The sequence below is a fragment of the Zootoca vivipara genome, chromosome 13 (genome assembly GCF_965207765.1).
Source record: "Zootoca vivipara chromosome 13, rZooViv2.hap1.1, whole genome shotgun sequence".
Classification (NCBI taxonomy): Eukaryota; Metazoa; Chordata; class Lepidosauria; order Squamata; family Lacertidae; genus Zootoca; species Zootoca vivipara.
In genome coordinates this window covers 48,687,043-48,708,481 of record NC_142596.1, presented here as the reverse complement: position 1 = coordinate 48,708,481, position 21,439 = coordinate 48,687,043, and the positions used below count along the sequence as shown (strand labels likewise).

Here is a 21,439-nt window from a genome sequence, read left to right as displayed (position 1 = left end):
GCGGTCGAAAGACCAGAGGTCAGACGCTCATCCAGAACCAACAGAGGTGTTCCACCATTACGGCTGTCCTACCTTACAAGGTCGGCGTCTCCACAGGAACCTTCCAAATGGGAAGAGATAGAGAGGATGCCACCAGATGAAGCCAGTCTCTGGAGGAAAGCTGCTCAGGAGGAGATAGATGCACTTCATCGGAACAGGACCTGGACACTCACAGAACTACCTCCTGGTAAGGAAGCAATTGGAAGTAAATGGGTGTTCAAGGTTAAAAAGGGTTCAGAAGGGGAGGTGCAACGCTACAAAGCTAGGCTTGTGGCACAAGGTTTTTCCCAGAAGTATGGAGAGGATTACGATCAAGTGTTTGCACCGACAGTTCGATACAGCAGTGTCAGACTACTTTTAAGTATTGCAGCATCTAAGCAAATGTCAGTTTACCATATTGACATTGCGACAGCCTTTCTTCACGGCGAAATTTCTGAGCAGATTTATATGAAGCAGCCCAAAGGTTTCATTAAACCAAATGAGGCACATCTAGTGTGCAAGCTGCAGAAAGGACTTTATGGTTTGAAGCAAGCAGCGAGGGCTTGGAACCAGAAACTCCATGAGATGCTGGTGCAGCTTGGGTACAAGCAAGGGACTGCTGATAAGTGCTTGTACACCAAACAAAGGAATGGACAGTTTTCGTACATTTTAGCCTTTGTTGACGACCTTTTAATTTCTACGTCAAATGAGAAAGACTATAAAGACATAGTCAAACACCTCAACAGGGAAGTAGAGGTCAAGGAACTTGGAAAAGTGAAATACTACTTGGGAATTCAAGTTGAGAGAGAAGAGGATGGATCGTTCTTACTCAGCCAAAGGCAAAAGATAACTGAACTGATTGAAAGCATGCAGATGCAGGACGCACACCCAGTTGCGACACCGATGGCCACAGACTTCTTGAAGAATCAACAAGGTTCGAAGTTGCTGCCAAACAACACGCAATACAGGTCAGCGGTCGGCAAACTTTTGTATTTGGTTACCACATGCAGACCTGACCTGGCAAGTGCAGTGGGGATCCTAAGTAGGAAAGTAAGTTGTCCCACTGAGCATGATTGGGCTGGAGTTAAGAGGGTTGTTCGTTATCTAAAGGGAACCATGGACTGTAAATTAAAACTGCCAGCTGTCAGAGACCCTAAACTGCTTGGGTACACTGATGCGGATTGGGCTGGGGACAATAAGGATTATAAATCCACAAGTGGCTATGTTTTTATGTATGGGGACGGAGCTATTGCATGGGGCAGCTATAAACAGAAATGTGTAGCTTTATCGTCCACAGAATCTGAGTACATTGCGGCTTCGGAAGCTTGCAGAGAGATCCCCTGGCTGGATCAGCTCCTGAAGGACTTTGGCGTGCCAAGAACGGGACCTGTCAGCTTGATGGAGGACAATCAGAGCAGTATGAAGCTGACACAAAGTGAAAAGTTCCTTGCACGCACCAAACACATTGGGGTCAGGTACCACTACATACGCCAGGTGATCGAGGATGGACTTGTTGAAATGTGTTACTGCAACACTGACCAGATGACTGCAGATGTCCTAACAAAGCCCCTGCCAAGAGAGAAGTTCCAGGATCTTCGTGGCAAGCTGGGACTCTTGGGTGGTTGATTAAAGTTATTTATGTATGTTTTTGTGTATGTTGTGAATTGCCTGAGAAGGGGTTTGTGGGATGCAAAGGGTTAAGTGCAGTCAAGTCACAACAATCCCTAGATAGTCCACTTGGAGGACTGAGGAGGAGGATATGACTAAGCGTAGTTTCCTCTTCCTTCACATGCAAATGAGTTGAGGAAGTGGCAGATAAATCCTGAAGGAAACAGCCATTTTCCCTCTCTTGGACCAGACCTCTTGGACTACACACATCTTAGTGAGTCTCTCCCTCAAGGCCTCCAGCCTAGAGAGAGAGTTGAGATGGAGTCTCACTTCTTATAAGTGAACTTCACAATGTATATATTACCTTTTAACTAAGCAAGTCTACCTCTTGAGTGTGCTGTACCTCGAGATGCTTGTAAGTAAACATCTTTTATACTTTTAAGAGCATTGTGTTGTGTCTTTTCTTTTAAGAGGGAAAAAGGGGAAATACCAGGAAAATACACTTTATTTTAGTGGCTTAAATCAAGCCTGCGCAAACGTTCTTCTGCTGTGTATTTTGCAAAAGGGGAATGTTTTACTCTGCTAAAGTTTTGTGCTTGCTAGCGCAAGCGGGGATAGGATATATTAAACAATATCTCCTCATCCACATTCCTGAACATTCCCATACTTTCGCCATCGGCCATTGTGCACAGAAGGGTGTGTTTAAATACGGCTGGCGGTGGCAGCAGCCCTATAGCAAAAGTCTGGCTGCAGAGGCCAAGTCTTAGCTCAGCAGCTTTTAGCATCGCTCAGGCATGTGATGCTTAAATGGGAATGATTCATGGGCCGGCGAGTTCATTGGGAGTAGCTTTTGTGCCCTAGGGTGGCTCCGCCACCTTTCCCCCAGTGCTCAAGTGGTTACAAAGCACCATTCACCTGAGGGATGTAGCTGTTTTGCATTTTCTTTAATTGCAAGTGCTTATTCTGCAGCCTTCAAATGCTCTCTCCTCCATGAAGAACACCCCCCCCCCGGTTGTGTGTGTGTGTGTGTGTGTGTGTGTGTATTGGAGACAGTCTCTGAAGACCTTTCCATGCCTGTTCTTACATTTTCTCAAAACATACTTTACCTGTTCTAGCTTCAGGTTGCTCCCAATATTATCCACCTTAGGTGCTAACTCCCTGGGGACCTGGGTGCTTGAGCACACACAAAATTCCCCATGAAGGGGCCAGGCACTCACAAATTTTGGTGCCAGGGGCAGGCCATGCACGCTGCATGGCACTCACGGCCCTGGGCACCCACGGTTGCTGGGTCAAGCTGGCACTCCTGTAATCCTGTAATAAGTGTTGGTGCTGACCTTTAAAGCCCTAAACGGCCTCGGTCCTGTATACCTGAAGGAGCATCTCCACCCCCATCGTTCTACCCGGACACTGAGGTCCAGTGCTGAGGGCCTTCTGGCGGTTCCCTCACTGCGAAGCTACAGGGAACCAGGCAGAGGGCCTTCTCGGTAGTGGCGCCCGCCCTGTGGAATGCCCTCCCACCAGAGGTCAAAGAGAACAATAATTAGAATCATAGAATCATAGAGTTGGAAGAGACCACAAGGGCCATCCAGTCCAACCCCCTGCCAAGCAGGAAACACCATCAAAGCATTCTTGACATATGGCTGTCAAGCCTCTGCTTAAAGACCTCCAAAGAAGGAGACTCCACCACGCTCCTTGGTAGCAAATTCCACTGCCGAACAGCTCTTACTGTCAGGAAGTTCTTCCTAATGTTTAGGTGGAATCTTCTTTCTTGAAGTTTGAATCCATTGCTCCGTGTCCGCTTCTCTGGAGCAGCAGAAAACAATATTTCTCCCTCCTCCATATGACATCCTTTCATATATTTGAACATGGCTATCATATCACCCCTTAACCTTCTCTTCTCCAGGCTAAACATACCCAGCTCCCTAAGCCGTTCCTCATAAGGCAATTATTAGAAGGCATCTTAAGGCAGCCCTGTTTAGGAAAGTTTTTAATCTGTGATATTTTAATGTATTTTGGTATTTGTTAGAAGCCACCCAGAGTGGTGGGGGAAACCCAGCCATATGGGCGGGGTAATAATAATAATAATAATAATAATAATAATAATAATAATAATCCACTAGGGCAAAAGAGTGTTGTGCAGTTTTTTTAATGCCATTAGACACCTGGAACTGCATTGGCTGAATTATATCCCTGCCAGCAAGCATCTGCTAATAAGGATTTTGCATGAAGATAAGCTGCAACATCTGTGTTGGTTTAGGGGGGGCCTTCAGAACAAATGCGCCTTCCTCTGGACCCTGTGCATTAATGCACCTGGTTTTTGTTCTTTTGAAAAGGTAGTCAGAAAGCTCACCTGAAATGTAGGGGTAAGAAGACGCAACACTGATAATAACTGACCTGGGATTTGATATGATGGGCGGTGTGTCTGTTGTGTAAACTGCAAAGCTGGGACAAAGTAGGGCCACTGGAGGAGGAACAGGGTTGCGGGGGGAGCACACCGCCCCCGGCGGCACGATCCTGGTAGGTGCCATCGCAGCTGGGTGTCATGCTCCTGCAGGCGGTGCACCACGCTCCCTGGGACGTGCGCCAGCCACGCCCCTGCCTGCTCTCTGCCTCCCCACCTCGGGAGCTTGAAGTTCCGCCACTGAGTAGGGCTCCTGTTTTAGGGAAAAACCTCAGGTTTGGGGGTGAAATGTGGCCCTCCAGACATCTCTCTGGCCCTCAGGACTGCCCCCTGGGCTCAGCGCCTACTCAGCCACATAGTCTCTTCTCAACCATGCTCCGCACCCACCCTGATTTCCTCTCTCCTGGAGTGCTTTTGCCTGGAATTGGTCCTTAAACTCTAATCGTGCCTCTTGTTTGGAAGACTGAGAAGGGTATCTGTGGAAAACAGCATAATACAGTGGTACCTCGAGTTACAAACGCTTCAGGTTACAAACTCCGCTAACCTGGAAGAGTTACCTTGAGTTGAGAACTTTGCCCCAGGATGAGAACGGAAATCGTGTGCCGGTGGCGCAACGGCAGCAAGAGGCCCCATTAGCAAAAGCACGCTTCTAGTTAAGAACTGTTTCAGGTTAAGAACGGACCTCCGGAACGAATTAAAGTTCGCTCGCTTTTGCCTGTGGCCCCTGGAAGGTGGCACAGAAGGGAAGGTGGCCCTCAAGCTGAGAAATGTCCCACACCCCTGCCGTAGGTGGGAAAAACTCCTGTTGATTTCTCTTTGCATATGCCAGTCTTCCACTTGTAACAGAATCCAATTACTTGATAGTTTGTTTGCTTATTGCATGTACATTCCATCTTTTCCTCCAAGGACCTCAAGGTGGCGTACATGATTCTCCCCTTCCTCATTTAATCTCCACAACAGCCCTGTGAGGTAGGTTAGGCTGAGAGGCAGTGGCTGGCCTATGTTCACACAGAAAGCTTTACAACTGGGTGGGGATTTGAATTCTGGTCTCTCCCAGGTCCCAGTCCGATGCTCTAATCCAGTGTTTCTCAAACTTATGTCTCCAGTTGTTGTTGGACTACAACTCCCATAATCCCTGACCACTGATCCTGCTAGCTAAGAGTGATGGGATTTGTAGTCCAACAACAGTCAGAGACCCGAGTTTGAGAAACACTGCTCTAACCACTGCACCACATTGGCTTTCATATTGTTCATGACCACCTGGCTGGGCGACCAGAGGTTTCCGGAGCAGGAAAATGTCATGAAGGCCTCTCCCTTTCTTGCTTTTCCTATGGATCTTTGCAACCCCTCCTGCTTCTTGTGACACACAACAGCAAGTGGAGGTAGATAACCTTTCCCACCCTGTGTTTGACGTACGTTAGACGCGAGCTGCAAATTCAGCGATAATATGATTTCTCGAGAAACTGCCGCCCGTGGCTACTGGCATCAGAGATGCACTATTTCCAAACAACTGTGGGTTAATGATAATCAAATACAGTCAAAGTCCATTTCCTGCCTGTAAAACAATTAGTCTGAGCTTTGAATGAGTGCATTCCGGCCTCCCAGAGCTCCTTGGAGGAATGGTGGGATATGCATGCGAAGAATAACTTGTTTGTATATCACTGTCATGTCAGGGATTCTTTAGCAGCGATGTCTGCATTTGCAGGGGTGGGGGTGGACTAGAAGACCCTTAAGGGTCCCTTCCAATTCTACAGTTCTATGGGTGGCATTTATTTTGCTGGCAAAGAAGGGCAGAGGTGTTTGTATGTGTACATTCTCAAGCAGGCACTGCTTTAAAGACGCAGACGTTTAGACAGTGGAAGAGAACTATCGTCTTGTTTCGTTATTGCTTTTATTATGTACTTTGTATTTTTATGCGGCGAACAGCCCTGAGATCTTTGGATGAAGGGCAGTGTACAAATTTAGTAAACAAACAAAGAAGACAAAACTGAACCTATTCGGATGTATGTATGTTTGTTTATACATTTTATATACAACACTCCCTGCAAAACAGCTCAGGCTCTCCTTCTCTTCTGTTTGATCCTCACAACAACTCCTCACCCACAATAATACAACCACCAAACTTAACCTGGACACTGGTACCAGAGCCTGCAATAAACCCAGATGCCAACTTTGCTGCCACATACACTCGGACAACACCATTACTGGCCCCAACAACATCAAACATACCATCTCAGGACTATTTAATTGCTCATCTTCTAACATTGTGTATGCCATCAAATGCCAACAGTGCCCTTCAGCTCTCTATATTGGACAAACAGCCCGAACCCTACGCCAAAGGATAAATGGATATAAATCTGACATCAGGAATCACAAGAGAGAGAAACCAGTAGGAGAACACTTCAATCTCCCAGGACATTCTATACAAGATCTCAAAGCAGCAGTCTTATTACAAAAGAATTTCAGAAATAGACAGGAAAGAGAAATTGCTGAACTGCAACTCATTACCAAACGTGGAACCATGGAGAGACCTGGCCTGAACAAAGACATTGGATTCTTATCTCATTATACATGAAAAAGCTATCTTTAGCCATCTCACCCCTTGCTTTTTCCTGTAAGACAAATTGCAGTCGTTAACAGTCATACAATGAGTTTCCACACCTATCAGTCAATCACCCAGTCCCACCACCCTTCTGATAATACCCCTCCCCACCCTCTCACTATATATAAGGGTCTGTAGACTTCTGTTTCAGTGTATCTGAAGAAGTGTGCATGCACACGAAAGCTCATACCAATGACAAACTTAGTTGGTCTCTAAGGTGCTACTGGAAGGAATTTTTTTATTCTGTGAGGTAGGTTACCCTAAGAAGTAGTGACTGGTCCCCAAAGTCACCCTTTGATATTCATGGCTGAGGGGGAGGTGTTCGAACCCTGGTCTCAAAGATCCCAGTCCGACAACACTCTAACCACAACATCACACACTGGTTGGACTCAAACTCTCATCCTCCCTGATCAAGAATCAGGCTGGCTGAAGCTGATGGGAGTTGGGATCACCTAGCGACACCGGGGCTACCTAAGGAGAGTTTTGAAAGAGCTTATAACCCAATTCCATGCTTCCCCTTTGAGGGCACAGTTGGACCAGCTGACAGCCCACCCGATCCATGCTTGCAAATGCACTTAGAATCATAGAATCATAGAGTTGGAAGAGACCACAAGGGCCATCCAGTCCAACCCCCTGCCAAGCAGGAAACACCATCAAAGCATTCTTGACATATGCCTGTCAAGCCTCTGCTTAAAGACCTCCAAAGAAGGAGACTCCACCACACTTCTTGGCAGCAAATTCCACTGCCGAACAGCTCTTACTGTCAGGAAGTTCTTCCTAATGTTTAGGTGGAATCTTCTTTCTTGTAGTTTGAATCCATTGCTCCGTGTCCGTGTAAGTCTTGCAGCCAAAGCAATGCACACCAGGTGCTTAGAACACACAGAGATGCTCTCCCAGTGCTCGATCTCGTGGTTAATAGTATCGGTCAGGCACAGAAACAAAGGAGGGGTGGGCGGGTTTGAGGAGTTGCAAAACGATCTTTCAGCGGAGCCCAGTTTGGCTCCTGGCTCTAAAAAAAAATGCATCTTTAATTCATTTCCTGGACGCAAGTGGCTATGGTGACTCACCCGCTTGGTGCCGGCCTGTGTGGTAGGTCTGACTCAGCTGAAGTGGACCAGAACAGGGGCGGGCAGAAGATCATACTAGCTAAATCAGCCATTGCCAACCTCATGGTCGCCAGATCTTTTGGATCACAAATCCCATCAGCTTTAGGCAACATGGCCATGCTGGCTTGGGCCCCTGGTTGCAGACCGAAACATCTGGAAGGTACCTGGTTGGAGTAGATCATTGTTCTTCAGACTTGGGTCCCCAGATGTAGGTGGACTACAATGCCTATCATCCACAGCCAGCTTAGGCCAGTGTCAAGGATGATGGGAGTTGTAGTCCACCCACATCTGGGGCCCCAAGGTTGAAGAACATGGGAGTAGATTGTGTGCGCGCATGCACAGACCGCATTAGAGCATGCGATGTTCGTGTGCCTGCATGTGCCACTGTAGCACATGCTGAAGATTTCCAAATATTGTGCTCTTCAGAGGAGTGGGGAGAGAGTGGTCAAGGGAGATGCACACTCACCGAACCAGAGGGCACCATGAGGGTCATCTAGTCCAACCCTCTGCAATGCAGGAATCTTCTGCCCAACGCAAGGCTCAAACCTGCAACCCTGAGATTAAGAGCCTCATGCTCTACCAATGGAGCTATCCCCTCCTCCGCCTCTCTGCCCTGATGGGGCCGAGGGACAGGGAGGAAAGCTATGAACACAACTCCCAGTCATGTGCCCATCAGAAAATAAATGGTTAACCCATCAAATCAATACACTGGGAAATGTTCACAACAGGAACAGCAGGAGGTGGTGAACTATTTGGTAAATTGTACAAATTTCACCCTGGAGCAATAGTATCCTGCAGTTGCAAATACCTAACCAGGCAGAGGGCCTTCTCGGCAGTGGCACCCGTCTGTGGAATGTCCTATCAGATGTTAAGGAAATAAACAACTATCTGACTTTTAGAAGACATCTGAAGGCAGAAGGGAAGTTTTTAATGTCCGATGTTTTACTGCATTTTTAATATTTTGTTGGAAGCCACCCAGAGTGGCTGGGGAAACCTAGCCAAATGGGCGGGGTATAAATAATAAATTACTACTACTACTACAACTACTGCTAAAGGCTTCTAGATTGGAACAAATAAGGAAAATCTTTTGATTTAGAATTGATGTACAGTGTACTGTAATGAATTTTAGCTTGTCTATCTTGTCCCTGTGACTCTTTCCATAGGATGGCATAAAAATGCATCTGGAACACAGAACACTCATAATTCTGACCCCAAACCCTTCAGTACAAGGTAACACTCAACAATATGTTGAGTTTGGTGTGTTAAAAGTGTGCATTGTGCTATATAAGGGTTTAGCCCAGGCACCCCCAAACTGCGGCCCTCCAGATGTTTTGGCCTACAACTCCCATGATCCCTAGCTAACAGGACCAGTTGTTGGGGAAGATGGGAATTGTAGTCCAAAACATCTGGACGGCCGAAGTTTGGGGGTGCCTGGTTTAGCCGTTGCCTGTGGTATTCATCGTGTTAAATTGTTAATTTATTAATTGAATATGTATCTAGCTCTTCATCCCAAAGGATCCCACGTCAGCAAAAACCAGCCCAATTAAAAATAAAATTAAAAACAAAAACAAATTTAAAGCATTTACAAACAGTATTAAAAAGTTCAAATGGTGATTAATCACGTATAAGAATGAAAGCTGAAGCTGGCTGCTTTTCTGGGCTGGCCTTTGATTTTTTATTTTGGCCAAAAATAAATAATTTTTTTTAAAAAAATGGCCCAGGAACTGGAGGCAGGAGGGATCTTCTTGCCTCTTCCCGGGTTTATTTGCCTTTCAGTGCAGGAGAATAAACTTCCGCCTCCCTGCCAGGCGCTGGTGGTTAAGACAGTGTGGAGGTGATCAAAGCCACCTTTGATGCAACAGAGCTCCCTCCCAGCTGCAAACAAACCACAATTCTATTCATATTTATTTACCAACGTTATGACAATATGGAGGCAGGCTGGCTGGCTGGCTGGCTGGGGCAGGTCTCTGGGCCCTGAATCAAACAAGGCAGGCAGCATTGCTTTAGCAAGATGTGTCGGCGAGATACAGGACTGCATCTTCTGCCAGGATCCGCAGCAAGGAAATATAGCCTGGACCCTGGAGACTGGGATGTTGACCCTGCCCAAGTCTCCTTCCAGAGGAGGATGTAGTAGTCCTCATCTTTTGGTGGAGTGGCGTAGGGTCCATTCTGTTATATCATAAAACTTGCATACTGCTTGATTGTAAGGAAAAACAGAGCAGTTTAGAAACAAAAAGAAGGAATTATGAATAAAAACAGAAACAGCTGCTTAAAACACTCTAATTAATAAATAATAATAATAATAATAATAATAATAATAATAATAATAATAATCTAAACACAGATTAAATCATGTGTCAGGATTTTTATTGCTTTAAAATAGTAGTTTAGCCATATTTCAAGCCACTTTGTGAAGGACCCCCCTCCTTGAGAAACAGGATAATAATACCTAAAAATGTAACAAAATCATGTTTTTTTAGACATCAGTGGAGGACAGACTGTGGCAGAATAAATAAAACATACTGTACAGCCGTACCTTGGATCCCGAACGCCTTGCACGTCAAATGTTTTGGCTCCCAAATGCCAGAAACCCAGAAGTGAGTGTTCCAGTTTGCGAACGTTGTTTGGAACCCGAACGTCCGACATGGGTTCCGATTGGCTGCAGGAGCTTCCTGCAGCCAATCGGAACCCGCGCCTTGACTTCGGAATGTTTTGGAAGTCAAACGGACTTCCGGAACGGATTCTGTTCGACTTCCGAGGTACCACTGTGCAGGGTACTGGCGGAAGTCTTCAACACTATAAAATTTAGCCAGGGAGGGATAGGAAAGAGAATGAGAAAAGCTGTCTGGGGGAGTGGGGGGAGATGTGTTTTACTTTCACCTGTGAAACGTTGGAAGGGTGTGGGAAATACCTCTGAGCATGTACAAAGTGTCTTCCCATTTCCCCACTGACTAATCACAACTCACCAACGTGTACCTGGGCTGTGTAGGCAACATACATTTAAGCACACCCACTCCACACAAAAGAATCCCTCCCAGAGCTACAATTCCCAGCACCCTTCACAAACTATATTTCCCAGGAACCTTGGGCATGTGCTTGAAATGTATGGATGCACTCCTGGTATTAGGGCAAATGCGTCCAGGAAAGCAGGCTGCATATCTTCTTCTTCCTCCTCCTCCTCCATCCTTCCTTCCTCTCTGTCTCTCCGATTATATATACTTTCGAAATTAAGCCTTGGGTGGGTCTTGGTGATTTGCCACACGGTTCAAACAATCCACTAAACTAAAGCAAACAGGAGGTTCCAGGCTGAGGGTGTTTATAATGTAGGAGGGAGTCATAATAGTGCAGAGCAAACTCAGGGCAGGGAGCGGCCGTCCCAGGAAGGAATTTTCGCAGAGTCCTCCTCCCAAGAAAGCACCTTGGACCTTAAGGCTGAAACGCTCTCGTGGGGTGGTTAATGAGCCAAGGGGCAAAGCGAGCACAAAGGGTGCCTTTCAAATTCGCAGCGTTGGCCCCCAGCCAGAACCGCCACCCTTGGGAGCAGGCAGAGGGAACTGGATGAAAGGGAGCTGGGGGGGGAATGAAAAAAACCAACCCCCCCTCCATGTTCTGCACCTGTTGTCCTGGCAGCAAAATGGGCCTCTCTCTCTCTTTGCACCATTATGAAAGGAATCTAGCACGGCCTCCGCTAAGTCACCCTCCAAAATTTCGCAGCAATTGTATAAGGAGAAGTCTGGTTCAATGTACTTTTTTGGAAAGCAGCTATGAGATTCCCCCTCCCCCTTTTTAATTAAAGAGCGGTGTGTGTGTGTGTAAAGAAATTAAGGCTACGTACAAGTTATGCCTTTAAAGCTCACTTGAATCACATTTCATCCCCTCAAAGAATTCTGGGTACTGTAGTTTGTTCAGGATTGCTGGGAAGGGGAACTCTGTGAGGGGTAAACTACAGTTCCCAGAATTCTTTGACGGAAAGAGTATACTTTAAAGCAGGCACCCCAAACTTCGTCCCTCCAGATGTTTTGGACTACAATTCCCATCTTCCCCGACCACTAGTCCTGTTAGCTAGGGATCATGGGATTTGTAGGCGAAAACATCTGGAGGGCTGCAGTTTGGGGATGCTTGCTTTAAAGCTATCAAATGCACAGCGTAAGTAAGAGAGAGAAGAAAGGGGAGGGAAATGATAGCAATTAGTGCATTGGCAGTTAAGCTTGGTTTGAAGTGTATATACCAGGCAGAGGCAAACTTTAGACTACAATCCATATGCTTTTAGACTACAATTGCCACCATCCCTGACCACTGGTCCTGTTAGCTAGGGATGATGGGAGTTATAGTCCAAACATCTGGAGGGCCGAGTTTGCCTATGCCTGGTATATAGCATATGCAACGATTTAAGGGTAATGGGGTAGCTCAGCTGGCAGAGCATGAGATTCTTCATCTCAGGGCTATGAGTTCGAGCCCCATGTTGGGCAAATATTCTTGCATGGCAGAGGGTTGGACTAGATGGCCTTTGGGGTTCCTTCCAAGTCTATGAATCTATGAAAGGGGGCCTGTAGCCCTCTAGATGAGGCTGGACTCCAACTCCCATCAGCCCTGGGAATCATGGCCAATGGGCAGGGAATGATGGGAGTTGGCGTCAAACAACATCTGCATAATGTACACTAGTTGAATGTGGCCCTTCAGGCTTCTCTGCCCGGCCCTCAGAACTCTCCCCAGCCACACCCTCTTAATGCCCCACATTGCACCCTCCTGGAGTATTTTGGCCTGGCTGGGATGTGCCCTTGGACTCAGACAAGGCCTCCTGCTTGCCTGGTTGGAGGATAGAAAGGGGAAATTTGCATTCCATTCATTATTCCTCCTGCTTTTGCCTCTGGCCCCACCGACACCTGGAAGGCGGCCCCTGGCATGCAGCCTAGCAGAGAATGTGGCCCTCAGGCTGGAAAGGGAAACCAGGAACAGGGACAAGCATACTCAGGGTTGTTTTTAAATAAAAATTTCTTACTACAAAATATTTGTACGTTTCAGAAACGGAAATGGTAAGCAAAACGCAGCGGCTGAAATCTTGCATCTTTACAGTACAATCCAGGGCACACATACTAGGGAAGCCATCTGATGACGCCAAGGTTGCAGGTTCGATCCCCATATGGAACAGTTGCATATTCCTGCATTACAGGGGGGTTGGACTAGATGACCCTCCGGGTCCCTTCCAGTGCTGTGATTCTTTGATTCCATTGTGCTCAGTGGGGCTTACACCCCTAGTAAGCCTGCTTAGGATCACTGTAGGGCTACTTAACTGGATGGACTTGGTACAGAACGGCTCCCTAAAATGTTCAAGTCCATAAACACTTTTCTTGGTGACATTTACTTCTGCATAAACATGTATTGCAGATAACATCCAAGGAGACACATTTTTAAATCAGCATTTTTAGGACATTTCCTTGTCTATTGGTTAACGCTATGCTTGATAAATAGCAACACAAATGTTTGAACACTTCTTAATCCAGAATAAATAATATTTTTCCATCTTGCAAAACATTTCCAATCATTTCTGGTGTTTTTTGTGTGTGTGTGATTTTGTTTTTTTTAAAAAAAACACATTTAAATGCATACCCCTTAGATTTAAGCAGCATGGAGTTTCTTCTTCCAGAGAAAACTCGGGATAATTTTATACAAAGCCAGAGCATCCATTTGCCTCTCTGACCAAGTGACACACCTTGGTCTTGTCAATGTAATAACTGTTTTTGTAAGCTTGAAATTGCTGTAACCTGACTGGAGGACCTGCTTGTGGGGAAAAAAGGGTATTGTTGCTATTTATTATTATTCAGCACGTGACACAAGCACAGGGAACTGTTTACAGATAGGTAGCCGTGTTGGTCTGACGCAGTCAAAATAAAAATAAAAAATCCTTCCAGTAGCACCTTAGAGACCAACTAAGTTTGTCATAGGTATGAGCTTTCGTGTACATGCACACTTCTCCTATGACAAACTTAGTTGGTCTCTAAGGTGCTACTGGAAGGATGTTTTATTTTTATTTTGACAGGGAACTGTGGTACTTCCAGGCATCTACCTGTACAGAGGGGATTATTTCGCCAAGGGCGTCTGGGGCTTCCCCGCAGATGCCGGGCGCGCTTAGTCCTCCGTGGCCCTTTCCGACGTGCAAACCACGCACCCGTGCTCCCTCGGATGCGAGCGGCCTTGAACTCGAGCGGGCTTCCTGCCAAACAACTGCGCTACTGTTACTTGTTTTGAAACAAGGAACCAAACAACGGACGGTTCGGGTGAGACTGAGGAGGGAAACCAGGCAGCGTGGCGTTTGCGCAAAGGGGCGCGCGAGAAGCGCGCTTTGCAAATGCTGACGGCTTTCCCGATTTCACTGCAAAGGAAGAAACCGCCGTTTGCAAGAGGAAAGGAACAATGAAGGAGGCCCTTTTTTTTTTTTTTTTTTTACAAAAAGGGCTTTCAATCTCCAAATCATGCTGCTGTTTTTTAATGGGATCGGGCGGGGGAAGGACCGGCGTCCGGCAAGCGCAAATGAATCCACCACCGATGCCAAACGCACGCGTCCACCAAACCTGATTTAAAGGGGGGGGCGGACAGCACAGCCTCCAATTCCACCCCACCTCCGTTTTTGGGTCGCATGCATTTTGCACATTGCGCACCAAACACCCCACCCCTCCCTTCCCTTCCCTCTCTTCCCCCTCTCTGGATTGGGCAGCGTGTCCTTTTGTTAGCACCCACTCGCGCCCTGCCATTGGATATCCCTCCACGTCAATTAAATGGGAAGAAGAGGAGGAGGAGGAGGAGTGCCCCTCCCCCTAAACCCGGAGAGCGCGTGAGGATTCCCTCCCCCGCTCCCCGCCCCCTTTAAATTCCTCCTCCTCTTCTTTTTTTTTTTTTTTTTGCTTGCAAACATTTGGTGCAAAGAGGGGAAGGGGGGAAAAAGCTGGGGGAAAGAGCGACAGAGAGCGCGGGGCTGGGTGGCTTTTGCATGCAAAATGCCCCCCTGCAAGCCATAAAGCAGCAGCAGCAGAAGAAGAATACAGGAGAAGAAAGGGGCCAGAGGAATCCAGGCGTTTCCTTTCTCCTCCTTCCTTCCTTCCCTCCCTCCCTCCCCCTTGGATGGGCAGCCCGAGAGCGGGAGGAGGCGGCGGCTGGAACGGCGAGAAGGCCTTTTGCAAGGCGCCGGGAGGACCGGGCTCCGTTCCGGATTGGTGCTGAGGCCCGGCAGGATTGCCTCCCCCCCCCCCTTTGCCTCGCCGCCTCCCGGCGTTGGGGAGAAGTTGGATTATTTGGCGAGGGAGACGGGCGCCCTCCTCTCGCTCTTTTTTCCTGGGCTCAGCTGCTGTTTCGGGGTGTTGTTTTTTGTTTTGTTTGCAAAGGCTAATTAAAAAAAAGGGGGGTGTCACATTACATTCTGGATTTATCCCTCTGGATTAATTCCTCCTCCGGGCAGTGGGGATGAAGCGGCGGCGGCAGCAGCAGCAACATGGATCCCCTCTGGAAGCGGCGGCCGGCCCTTTGCAAGCGCGCTTCGGGATCCTGCGTGGAAATTGCGCCTGAGGACGCCGACCGGGAAAGGAGCAAGTCTGCGCGCAAAGCTCTCGGCATCCCTCCTTGCAAAGCGCACCGCTGCTGCTCCTCGCTCCTCTCCGGGATCTGCCCACTTTCTGCTCCATCGAAGGCCGACCTGCCTTGACAGCTGGGATTTTTCTTTTTTTCTTCTCCATCCGCTTTTCTCTCTCGCTCCCTCTTCTTCTGGCAATCTCCTGGAGCCTCAGAGATCCAGATTTGGGGAGCTGTTTGGTTTGCAAGCCCCGATCTGCTTTATCTAGCCTGTTCTGGGGCCACCTAATTTTTCCCCTCTTCCCATTTCCTCCACGCCAGTTTTTTTGTTTGTTCCGTTTGCCTCTGGCGAAAAAAATAAATAAAATCGGGATGTTCTTGCAAGCCAGTTTCTCCGTTGCTCCGGATTGCTCGCGAGGAGGTGTTTGTGGCCTAGCAGGCAGATGAAAAGGATTTGGCCCTGGTCAGTTTCCTTCCACTCTTGGTTTTTAAAAGGATCCTGCTTTTTTATACATAGAGAAATATTTATACAAAGGAGAACGAAGCTTGCATATTGTGTGTGTTTTTTGGGTCACTCCCCTTTATTCCTCTTTTAAAATAGCGGACAAAAGTTGGGAAAGGAGAAGCTCTGATTTCTGGCCTCGTTCTCGCCCTCCTGTTTTCCTTTCTTCCCTGGGTAGACAACGCCATGTCTGCTAAAGATAATCCCTGCAGGAAATTTCAAGCTAACATTTTTAACAAGAGCAAATGCCAGAATTGTTTTAAGCCTCGCGAGTCGCACTTGCTCAACGATGAAGATTTGAACCAGGTGAGACGTGGGTTGAGAAGGGGGCGTTTTGGTGTCAGTGGGTGGATTCCAAGCGCAATATTTGCAGTTATTCTTGTACTTGAAGGTGGCTCCTACGGAGTGCTGCTGCACACATTGTTAAACGACAGCAGCGGTGCAGGCCTTGCCTTGCCTTGCCTTGCCTGCCTGTTTATAATATTGAAGTAGTGGAAGAGGGAGGATGTAATTTGAAAAGGCCATTGGCCACCGTTGCTTTATTCTTTTGCAAACAGGAAAAGAATGTATCTCTCTGTTCTTTCCTCCCCTTTTGACTTTGACCAGAAGTGTGACCTCATAACCGAGACACACGCACAACATAAACACTTTGTGATGTCAACACCTTCTGAATCATTTACGTTAAAAAAAAAGATTTATTTTTTTATTTTGGGGGAGTGGGGGTGGAATCAAAAACGGGTTTCTCTTCTCTTCCTAATCTATTAAGCTTTCTGACTGGAATTGTTAGCCCGCAGAAGGGAATTTTAACATCTATGCGCCACCCATCTGGATTGCAAGGCCTCTGGGTTGCTAACCAGGGCACCAGCTCTTGCTGCAAGCATTTCTCTCCCCACCCCGCACCCGCCGCCTTGAGGGTTATAACTTTAAAATACCAAACAGGGAAGTTTCCGAAAGGCAGGCAGAGCCGGGCGTCTGGGAGAGGCTATTTATTTTTTATTTTTTAGGTAAACCCTTTGTAAATTTGTCCTTGCAATTTTTTTTAAAAAAGTTGTGTAGGTGTAAATGGCAGAATCTGGGACCATTGAATTCAAGTGCGGTGCAGAAGCATGTCTTTAAAACACACACTCCTGTTCAGCCTGCTGTTGATAAACACGATAGTCTGTATTTGCACCCAGGACCTAGTGGTGGGAGGGGGTGCGGGTGAAGCACACCCCTCCCTGCCTGGGCTGATGATCAAACAATCGGTTGCTTCTGTTCCCACCCTCCCCCTCCTCATTCCACACTACTTCTGACATCCATGGTTACAATCCTATTATGGAAATGAGATCAGTCATATTGCAGAGCTGGGAGGGGGAGGGGGGCACACACACACGCACGCACAGAGAGAGATAATGTAATCTGCAAGCTAATATGGAAAAAATGTATTTCTCTGAGCAACTTGTACAAGCGCATAACTGATCAGAAGTGTTTGCACAAAGCCTGGAGGGGCTCAGGGCTTGGCCAGCGGTGCTTCAAGCAACAGCAGTTGCTTTCTGGTTCTTTGCAACTTCTGCTTTTCTCTCCTCCTTGCTGTTTAGTGTGAATCGCGGAGCAAATTTGTGATGTGGCTAATTTCTCTCTCGCCATCCATTTAAAAAAAGAAAAGAGAGCCCGACAGATAAATAACTGCATTTGTTTTGCTGAAAAGGGATATAGTATCACTCTCTTGTTCAAGGGAGGGAGTTTTACTTATTATTTATATCAAACTTATTTGTTGCCTTTTTAAAAAAACAAAGTGAAACTCAAAAGCACCTCATGACAATAAACACATTAGATCCAGCATAATACAGAGGGGGTGGGGAATCAAATGGGAGCATTTTTGAAAGGCAGGATTTAAAGAACCCTCCTGCTTTAGTTCCTGGAGAGCCAATGTGGTGCAGTGGTTAAGACTTGGACTACTAGGACATTAGGAAGAACTTCCTGACAGTAAGAGCTGTTCAGCGGTGGAATTTGCTACCAAGGAGTGTGGTGGAGTCTCCTTCTTTGGAGGTCTTTAAGCAGAGGCTTGACAGCCACCTGTCAATAATGCTTTGATGGTGCTTCCTGCTCGGCAGGGGGTTGGACTGGATGGCCCTTGTGGTCTCTTCCAACTCTATGATTCTAGGACCTGAGAGAGACCTGGGTTTGAATCCCCACTCGGCCATGAAGCTCACTGGGTGACCCCGTAAGCCAGTCACTGGAGAAGAAGTTGGGATATGTATGTGTTCAGTAAATAAACACACACGTACCCTGCCTGCTTCTTAAGATTAGGGTATTGCTTGGTAAGGTAGCAACCCTGGCCTGGGCCGCTCAGGTGAGATGATGGTGACGACGACAATTAAATTTGCATGCTGCCCTGACCTGCAGGTCTCAGGGTGCTTCTGGTCACCCTGTTTCTGGAACTGCACCCCTTTGAATTTTGGGTTGGGGGCGTGCCACGTGGTTGGACGCAACTCTGTGCACCTCTCAGTTGAAAAACCACACACCCCAAAGTAATGTACGTAGAATAGCAAGATTGGGGTGTGTGTGCGCGCGCGCACCAATCTCTTGGGTCCGGTGGGCGTGTTTGCACACCTATCGTGCCGCCCCTTCCCACGCGGCAGCCAAGCACACGTTGTGCTCTATTGTGTTGACTACAGTGGAATGCTTCCTTCCTGCCTCATTTCAGCAGGTGAGGGTGCCGAGAAAAAGACTCCATGGGCAGCTATGCACCCCAAGTGCCCTCCCTTGAAATGATTCTGAAGTGGTACCGCCCTGACATAAGCTGGCCACCTCAACATCATCTGTCTGGTGTGAAAAGTAGGCCGTTTTTGTGTTTTTCTGGATGGTCTTTTTTAAAAATAATAATAATAAAAAACCAGTTTCTGCATTTTTGCGACTGCACTTCGCTCAACCGAGAGCTCCTTAGGAACCCAGCTGGTTTGTTTCTGTTGTGTTCAGTGCCTGTTTCGTTTCGCTGATGATTACGGGGCGGGGGTTTGGTTTGATTTGGTTTGGTTTGCAAGAAAAAAAACACCCGCCGAAAGCGTGGCAATTTACCATGCTACCTTGTTTTTGGGTCAGGACAATGGTCATCCTGTAGTTTGATGCCACAGTTGCAATATCAGCAGGTCTGGGTGCCTCTGGGAGCCCCACAAACAGGGTGCGAAAGCAGCTGCCCCTTTCTTCCAGGGTGGGGAATGGGACCCAGTGCCTTCCAGTTGCATTGGGGCTACTGACGTCCATCAGCCCCAGCCAGCATAGGCCCGATGGAAGCTGGAGCTCTGCAGCATCTCGAAGGCCACAGGTTTCCCAGTTTGGGGCTGAATAAGCAAAACAGAGCCTCCCGTTTTTCGAGGAGGGTGTTATGCCATGCGCTGGGAAGAAAGCTTTGCTGGCTGAGTTTCCTGGGGGCATCTGGGTGGAAACAGAAGGCTGGAACAGATGGGATAGCTCTGTTGGCGGAGCATGATACCCTTAATCTCAAGCCCCTCGTTGTGCAAAAGATTCCTGCACTACATGGGGTCAGACTAGATGGCCCTCGTGGTTCCTTCCAATTCTACAAGTCTGTGATTCTATCTTGGGTCTGTCTACCGAGGCGATTCCCTACGAACCTGAATGCAGAATTGCTTTAAAAATTCCAAGTGATCAGGAAATGATGGTTTGGGAGCAATTTTAGCACAGAGTTCACATTCTATTCTTTCCTGCCCTGATTTCAGCCCATAAATCCACTTTTATAAGTTGGCGCTGATTGCATGGGGGCTGCTTCTGATGACCATGGGCCTCCTTGTTCACTTTTGATCAATCTGCAGGGTGTGTTTCTCCTGCTACCAAATTGGGAGCTGATCCTTAGAAATATCTGGCTCTGCGGCAGGCCAGGTTGTCCCTTCCCTGGTCAGATGCTACAGACAATGTCCTCCTCACCACAGGTTGTAAGCTCAACTCTACAGCAAGGAGCCGCTGCTCGCTTGCCTTCCTGCAGGCACCGCTGATTCCTGCGGGTCCTGCGTTCAATGGGTTGAGAGTTCTCTTGGATATTCTATTGCATAATCTGTGTGTGGGTTGCAGAAGATGGACAGGTGTTTCTGAATCTTGGTTGTTTAACCATAACAACAGCTGAAAGGGCCTTAACCTCTAAAGTTTGGCTGCTGAAATCACAGAATCATAGAGCTGGAAGGGGTCCTGAGGGTCATCTAGTCCAACCCCCTGCAAATGCTTAGGAGAAAACTAGGAGCGAAAGCGGGAATCTCTCTTCCTCTGATCATAAGAGTCTTTCCACTAGTAGGAGGTGGAAGGAACCTTTTGGTCTAACCCTAGTTGTGTTTTTGATTGCATTTACATCCTGCCTTTTTCTCCCAAGAACGTTCTCCCCATGTTGTCCTTACAACAACCCTGCGAGGTAGGTTAGGCTGAGAGACACAGTGACTGACCCCCCAAGGTCACCCAGCGAGCTTCATGGCCAAGAGGGGATTTGAACCCTGGTCTCCCAACCCTCTGACCACTGTGAAAGGCTTGCAGACCCAGTTCTGATCCTGCAGACAAATGCTTTGATTGAGCATGTGATTAATATTAAAATTCTCTTCTTTAATCCGAAATTTGCAGCTCTCTACCCAGAGATCACATCCACACCACGCATTTAAAAGCATGGCTCCCCCCCCAAAAGAATCCTGCAGTTTACCTGCCACAGAGCTACAGTTCAGAGCACCCTTAAGAAACTACAGTTCTCACAATACTTTGTGAGTGCCACACTTCCGTTTTGAGTGTTACACTTCCGATTTGAGAGTTACGCTGAGGTCTGTCTGTTTTTGCTATTTATTTTGCGTTTTGTTTTTGTGACTGTGTAGAACCCAGGTCAGCTACTGATGGATAGATGGATTAATTAATTGTGTGACGGCAGTACATTGAAACAAAATAAAAATAATCCTTCCAGTAGCACATTAGAGACCAACTAAGTTTGTCATTGGTATGAGCTTTCGTGTGCATGCACACTTCTTCAGATACAGTACATTGTTTATTGCTTTCATTTTATGGATCAATTGTCTCGTTAGATAGTAAATTTCATGTTAAATTGCTGTTTTAGGGGTGTGTTGTTGTTTTTAAAAAAGTCTGGAACGGATTAATCCATTTTGCATTACTATCTATGGGAAAGCGCGCCTTGGTTTTGGAACGCTTCGGTTTTGGAACAAATTAAGTTTGAGAACCAAGGTACCACTGTATAGGAGGTTTGTTAGTCCCGCCTTTAAGCAGAGGGGTGTGTGATTGGTGAGTTGCAAATTGCACTGTCATGACTTAATCAGCACTTTTATTTATTTACTAGGGTTTGTGTCCCTGCTTGCTCCACCGTCTAACCTCCCTGCCATTAACCCACATTACCCCACTTCCATGCTACAACCACTGAGGTTGTGCATCCCACCAACTCCATCCTGACTTCATGCAAATCCAGGATTGGGATGCAGCACTGCTAATCCTCCAATGGGGGCTGTGCGATGACATCCTTCCGTTTTTATGCATATAGGAAGATACATGCAGTTTTATGTCCCTTCGTTACAGGGCCCCCAGAGCACATTACTATAATTAAAAAGCATAAACCATTCAGGAGGATGAAAAACACAACACGCGGTTCAATAAAACTCCCCCCCCCTTAA

The 21,439-nt window shown here is 47.2% G+C and overlaps 1 protein-coding gene across 6 annotated transcripts in view; it reads left to right on the top strand.

Annotated features, from left to right (window-relative positions):
- The first annotated feature begins 14,532 nt into the window (after positions 1-14,532).
- MPRIP (myosin phosphatase Rho interacting protein) overlaps positions 14,533-21,439 on the top strand; it is a 146,274-nt gene continuing 139,367 nt past the window's right edge. For all 6 annotated transcript variants that reach the window (XM_035131560.3, XM_035131561.3, XM_035131559.3 and 3 more), the window contains exon 1: positions 14,533-16,103. In XM_035131560.3, coding sequence (XP_034987451.2) covers positions 15,984-16,103 — 120 coding nt within the window. In that variant the 5' untranslated portion in view covers positions 14,533-15,983. The remainder of the gene's footprint in view (positions 16,104-21,439) is intronic.